At 50.1% G+C, this 2,341-nt stretch overlaps 1 protein-coding gene across 2 annotated transcripts in view; it reads left to right on the top strand.

Annotated features, from left to right (window-relative positions):
* The first annotated feature begins 293 nt into the window (after window positions 1-293).
* alkal2b (ALK and LTK ligand 2b) overlaps window positions 294-2,341 on the top strand; it is a 7,950-nt gene continuing 5,902 nt past the window's right edge. The window contains exons 1-2 of one of the 2 annotated variants that reach the window (XM_083938106.1): window positions 294-692; window positions 1,925-2,175. In XM_083938106.1, coding sequence (XP_083794232.1) covers window positions 1,935-2,175 — 241 coding nt within the window. In that variant the 5' untranslated portion in view covers window positions 294-692; window positions 1,925-1,934. Of the gene's footprint in view, window positions 693-1,905; window positions 2,176-2,341 lie in introns of both variants that reach the window. The other variant, XM_083938105.1, reaches the window with a different exon arrangement.

The raw sequence follows: 2,341 nt of genomic DNA, 5'->3' as shown, positions 1-2,341 counted from the left end.
TTTAGGACCCCTGTGAGGTTCTGATGAGGGGTTCCTCGGTCCGGTTCTGCAGTTTTTATACTTTTCCTTTGTTATGAATCCTGTTTTCTGCAGTTTTGATCCTGACCCCGGGCCCTGCAGCAGGACCGCGCCCCCCCCCCCCCCCCCCCCCTCCACAGAGGGAGCAGCTGCGCCCTCATCCGTCATTACAAAGTCTTCATATGTAAGCGCACGTGCACGTGCACACGCGCACCTCCCTCGTGTATTTCCTGATCACAGGCGCAGAACAGAGTCAGAGGAGCCGAGGAGCGCGCGCTGCAGGAGCTGATCCCAGAGGAGCTGCAGGTTCGGGTCCTGATCTGGACCTGGTGCCCGGGGCCTCACACCTGCTGCTGCCGCCGCTGCTGAGGATGAGGAGGATGAAGAGGACCCCCCTGCAGCTGATGATGAAGGCGCTTCTGCTGCTCCACGCGCCCCCGCAGCCGGTCTGATAATAAGATGCCACCGGGCCCCGGAGCTCGGCACGCGGCTTGGATCGAGACTAACCCGGGATAACAGAGAGACTAACCCGGGATAACAGAGAGACAGAGGACACAGAGGAGCAGCAGCTCCGCCGGGACCGGGACTGGGACCGGGACCAGCCGGAGGACGAGCCGGGATCAGGAGCGCTGCGCCGGGGAGCGGAGGCGCGCGGAGCCGCTGAGCGCGCACAGGTGACTGGGACACACTGAGGGAAATATGATTAATAATAATAACAATAATAATCATATAATTATAATAATAATAAACATAATAATAATAATAATAAGAAGAAGTCCCAGCTGCAGAAAACTTATTTTTCTCTTTTATTGATTTTAAAAAGTTTCAAAGTTTCAGTTTAAAAAGTTAAAAACAACTTTTTTCAACAGTGATGAAGAAAACAGAAGATTGCTTATTAATATAATATAGATTATTACTATTATTATTATTGTTATTATTGTTATTGTTATTAATTATCAGCGAACCTTTGGATTAAAAAGTGTGAAAATAAGTCTGAGTCATAAATACAAATAAATGAAAAGATTCTTTAAATAAACAGAAAGAAAACAATAAATAAACATTTAAAATGTTTAAAACATTTCAGCTTTAGTTTGTGTTGTTCACAGATTATTAATGAAATCATAAAAGTAAAAATCTGCTGGAGATGAAACTGTCTTTGATAAAGTAGTTTAAATGTGTTACAACACACACACATGTAGTTATTATTATTATTATTATTATTATTATTATAAATATAATAAATAAATATGTGATAAACTGTGATTAAACGGTCGTGGGCTCACGGACCCGTTCTCCTGTTGGTCCTGGAGCCACAAGACGAGTTCGTCCGATCAGCTGCAGCCGAACCTGAACATGAGGAAGAGCGACCAACCAACTGACCAACCAACCCAACAACCGACCGACCGACCGACCGACCGACCGACCGACCAATCAACAAACAACCAAACCACCAACCGACCAAACAACCAACTAAACAACCAACCAACCGACTAAACAACCAACCAACCGACCAACCGACCAACCAACCAACAAACAACCAAACCACCAACCGACCGACCGACCAACAACCAAACGATCAACTGACCAACTGACCAAACAGCCGACCGACTGACCAACCAACTGACCGACCAACAAACAAACAACCAACCAAACAACCAACCGATCAACCAACCAACCGTCGAAACAACCAACCGACCAACCAACCCAACAACCGACCAACCAACCAACTAAACAACCAACCAACCCATCAACCAACCGACTAAACAACCAACCGACCAACCGACTAAACAACCAACCAACCGTCAAAACAACCAACCGACCAACCAACCAACCGACCAACCAACTAACCAACCAACTAACCCCCCCCCCCCCCGCCCCTCTGATCAGGGACCCTGTGCCCCCCCAGGTCTGCAGTGATGCTGCCCCTGCAGCTCCCCGTCCTGTCGGCGCTCCTCGTCCTGCTGCTGGCCGCCGGACGCTGCACCGCGGCGGTCCTGCTCCGGGACTTCGGCAGCCGCTCTGACATGCGCGCGATCGGACGCAGCGGCGCCCTGGAGCCCGTCGGCCGATACACCAGGACGAGGGCGGAGGGGGCGGGACTCACCGGACACGGCGTCAGAACCCCGGAGAGGGAGAACCGCTCACCCCAGGGACCAGGTCTGTGGGTTCGAACACGCGCACTGTAACAATAAGGAACCAGGACGTTATTCAAAGACACACAGAGTTCTTTGGTTTGTTTGGATCAAATCCACTTTAACTCTCACAGCGGCTCCATCGCTCTTCTTCTGTGGTTCTGGGCTCAGCCACAGACGCTGAAATGTGA

This window comes from Echiichthys vipera, assembly GCF_963691815.1.
Source record: "Echiichthys vipera genome assembly, chromosome: 23".
NCBI lineage: Eukaryota > Metazoa > Chordata > Actinopteri > Perciformes > Trachinidae > Echiichthys > Echiichthys vipera.
The sequence above is the reverse complement of the archived record's forward strand: the minus strand, read 5'-3'. Positions and strand labels throughout refer to the sequence as shown.